The sequence below is a fragment of the Austrofundulus limnaeus genome, unplaced genomic scaffold (genome assembly GCF_001266775.1).
Source record: "Austrofundulus limnaeus strain Quisiro unplaced genomic scaffold, Austrofundulus_limnaeus-1.0 Scaffold65, whole genome shotgun sequence".
Classification (NCBI taxonomy): domain Eukaryota; kingdom Metazoa; phylum Chordata; class Actinopteri; order Cyprinodontiformes; family Rivulidae; genus Austrofundulus; species Austrofundulus limnaeus.
This window is the reverse complement of record NW_013952467.1, coordinates 65,384-68,767: the sequence shown is the minus strand read 5'-3', so window position 1 is coordinate 68,767 and position 3,384 is coordinate 65,384. Positions and strand designations below refer to the sequence as shown.

Below are 3,384 nucleotides of genomic sequence, written 5' to 3'. Positions count from 1 at the left end.
ATGTCTGTTAGTGTAAAGTGCTTTGGGGTCCGGAGGGACTTGAAAAGCGCTCTATAAGTTCAGTACCATTTACAAGAGACATTTATTCTTTGTGTTTGTGGGTGAAATTAAGGTCTTAAAACAACAGCAGAAAATAAAGTTGGGTATTTGATGGGGAAAAAAAGCAGAAGTTAACTGTGGCAGGAAGCTTTTAGTGGTTTCCCATTCATTTACATACTGACTCAAAAAGATTTCTTACAGATCTTTTAATGTCTTGTTGTGCGGAAGGTGCTAAAAGCTGCCTCTAACCTCTGCCAGGAAGTAGACAGCCATGGTGCTGAGGGAGATGCCCGTCAGACATATGAACCACGCTAARCCATGGATGATAAAGCAGCAGAATCGATGCATGCAGCTCTTCTCTTCTTCTCCACTGATCAACTCTGAGAGCTGCTCCTGTTAGAAAAGCAGCCTGCGTGAGGTTCAACTCAAACACCATTTAGACCCTCTGTGCAGCAAAGTTCCCCTTCTTTACTAAAATAAGAAATGTGTGAAAATGCGTGTTTGAGTTGTTTCCTGTTTGAGAACAGTCACCAGTGTGAGACGGAAACAAGTAAATAATTTACTAAGACGTCAGAGGTGAGTTGGCCTTACGATTAAAACGATCACATACCTTGAGATGGGTTCTGATTTTCTCAGACTGAAGTCGAACGGATGACTTCTTGCTGACTTTGAAGTCCCAGGAGCAGAAAACCTTCTCTGACAAATTCAGGTTGGACTTGAGGACTTGGAAACTTTTCCCAAAGGACTTGGACAAGCTGCAGCAGAGTAAAACAATAAGACAGGCATAACTGTTGGATTCACGTGCAACACTGAGGCAGAAAAAGTTGGGAGTGTTGTGTGAAATGTAAATAAAAACAGAATGCAATGGTTGGTAAATCCAACTACCACATATCAATAGCATATATGAGCCCTGCACTTACACAAAGCACCCACACCAGAACTTATATACGGGTTGCGCCTGTTTAAGACGTTATGTTATTTATAGGAGAAGTGACTTTGGAATTGTCTGTACAAATAAAGTATTTTGTTGATGGGAAACAAAGCAAACAGATCTGTTCTCCATCCATTTTCTGTACACGCTTCTTCCTTTCAGGGTTACGTGGGTCACTGGTGCCCATATCCAGCAGTCACAGTGTGAGGAGCGGGGTACACCCTGGACAGGTCGCAAGTCCATCACAAAGATCTGTTCTCAGTAGCCTATTTGTGTAGAGTTATAATGAAATCAACCACATTCACATGATGTCATATATACTAAACTGTCCAGGAAATTGTAACATAGGTACTTTACAAATATAGAAATGATACACAGAGACAGTTATTTTTAGTAAAAGCACTTTTGGGTGTACTTAATGAACACGCATTTGTAGCTCCCCCACTTGAAATATGGGGTTTATGCAAAACCATTTACGGGCAATCTACATTTCTACCAAATTTCATCATGCTAGGTGCAGCCATTTCCATGCTATGGTTGACCAAAAGTCTCTAAAAAAACAACTAAATAAATAAAATAAATAATAAATAAACAGTACAAAAACAAGTGAGGGGGGTCATAATAAACCCATATTTTAGGGGCAAAAGCTCATTTCAGCTGGACTGCGTCAAAGTGGAAGACTGTTCAGTGGTCAGAGACAAATTGAATTTTAGAATTCATTTTTAAAAATGCAAATGCCTAAACAGTTAAAAAGCCAGCCTCTCTGATTGTATGGGGGTGCATTAGTGGATCTGGCATGCACATCTGCAAGACACCATCAAGCATGTCATCCTGTCCCAATTTTCTTGTAGTTGTTGCTGCCAAAAATATATAAAAAAAATTACCATTAACATGATGCAATTTCTTGACGTTTATGCTCTGATCTGAATAAAACATGGGTTTGTGAGATTTGTAAATTATTCCTTCCTATTTTTATTATTTTTTAGATAACCCAAGTTTTTCAGATTTGGGGATATAAAATATAATCATACAAGTCTTCCACCCCGCTTCTAACCTGTACACCAGGATGATGCAGATAATGAAGAAGGCAATGCCGATAGTGAAGAAATAGGCCGTGGGAATGCTGTAAGGGATCATCTGTGACTCGTCTTTGTCGCAGAAACGGTCCCCACAGGTTCTAATGGTGACATTTGAGTAGTAACCGTAAAACATCAAGCTCTGAGAAACGTAACCCTGCCAAAGATGACACGTTGGAGAAAAGTCACAGCTCAAACCAGGGAGGTGAAACAAAACGTGAATCTGAATAACTTCATGATGTGACGTAGAGCCGCCTCACCGTGCCTGTCAGAAGGTCCAGGCCCGAGAACAAGTCCTGCTGTGAGTCATGAGGAGGAGGAGGAGGAGGGTGGATGGCTTGAGGAATGACCAGAAACAGGCCGGTGATGACAAAGAGGAGGAGGTTAATGAACAGGAGGGTTCGGAGGAACAGGAAGTAGGAGAGCACTCCGGTCCCGTAACGCCCGCTCAGCCTTTTCAGGGCTGAATGCCACAACTTGAAGGAGCTGAGGACAGGGAGGCTGCTGAGTGCACAGTGGCGCCAAGTCTGAGAGGAGGAAACACACAAAACTGTTTCAGGGTGAGAGGCAGGAATAAAACTGAAGAATACATTTAAACTTACCTTTGAAACGGACCCACATGGCCGGCTGCAGAATGTGATATTTCTCCTGATCAGTGAACTTTCAGCTACAGAACTGAAAGCCACACGTCTTGGGGAGAACATACAATGAAGACAGGTTTTATTTTATCCTTATACATTCAATCACTTAAACTTAATGTACAAAAATATCCCACATTTACCCCACCCCCATGCCACTTTTACCTTGTCTCACTAATTTTTTCATTTCGGTAAGGCTCTGTTACGTTTAGCTTTTAGCTTTGCTAATTTGAGCTTTTACCTGCAATCTTGCTCATATTTTAGCTCTTAATGTTTGCTTGATTGTGCTTGTGTTTAGCTACTGTTCTGCCTTTTGAACTTGAAGTCGTTCTTGCACATAAAATGTAAATCTCTGGTTCAAACTGGAAAAATCTGTACCTGATCTCTTTCTTGTCTGYCAGGCAAAGCGGCGTGTCTCGCAGCTTCCGCACACCGTCACTGACAGAGAGGCCTTGCAGACTTGACACCAGCTCGTCCTTATGGTCACCAGCCCAGCAAAGGCCAGAACCAAGCAGATCATCCACAGAGTCTGGGGATGCTGTTRGTTGAGATGATTGGGGTCATAAAGCAGGGAAAAAAACGACAGGATGATTTTTCAGAAAAAAATGCAGCCTCGTGGGGACTGAGTGCTTCCTTGTGGGGACCAAAGCCCGGCCCCACGACTTAGATAAAAGTAAAGTTACATGAAAAGAAAATGACG

The 3,384-nt window shown here is 42.1% G+C and overlaps 1 protein-coding gene across 1 annotated transcript in view; it reads right to left on the bottom strand.

Moving 5' to 3' along the window:
• Window positions 1–3,384, bottom strand: part of LOC106518659 (transmembrane channel-like protein 6) — a gene marked incomplete at its 3' end in the record, with an annotated part of 11,687 nt that overhangs the window by 5,986 nt on the left and 2,317 nt on the right. Inside the window, 6 exon segments of the mRNA XM_014010030.1 lie at window positions 289–432; window positions 650–794; window positions 2,025–2,203; window positions 2,307–2,573; window positions 2,649–2,736; window positions 3,063–3,222. Of these exon segments, the coding sequence (XP_013865484.1) occupies window positions 289–432; window positions 650–794; window positions 2,025–2,203; window positions 2,307–2,573; window positions 2,649–2,736; window positions 3,063–3,222 (983 nt within the window).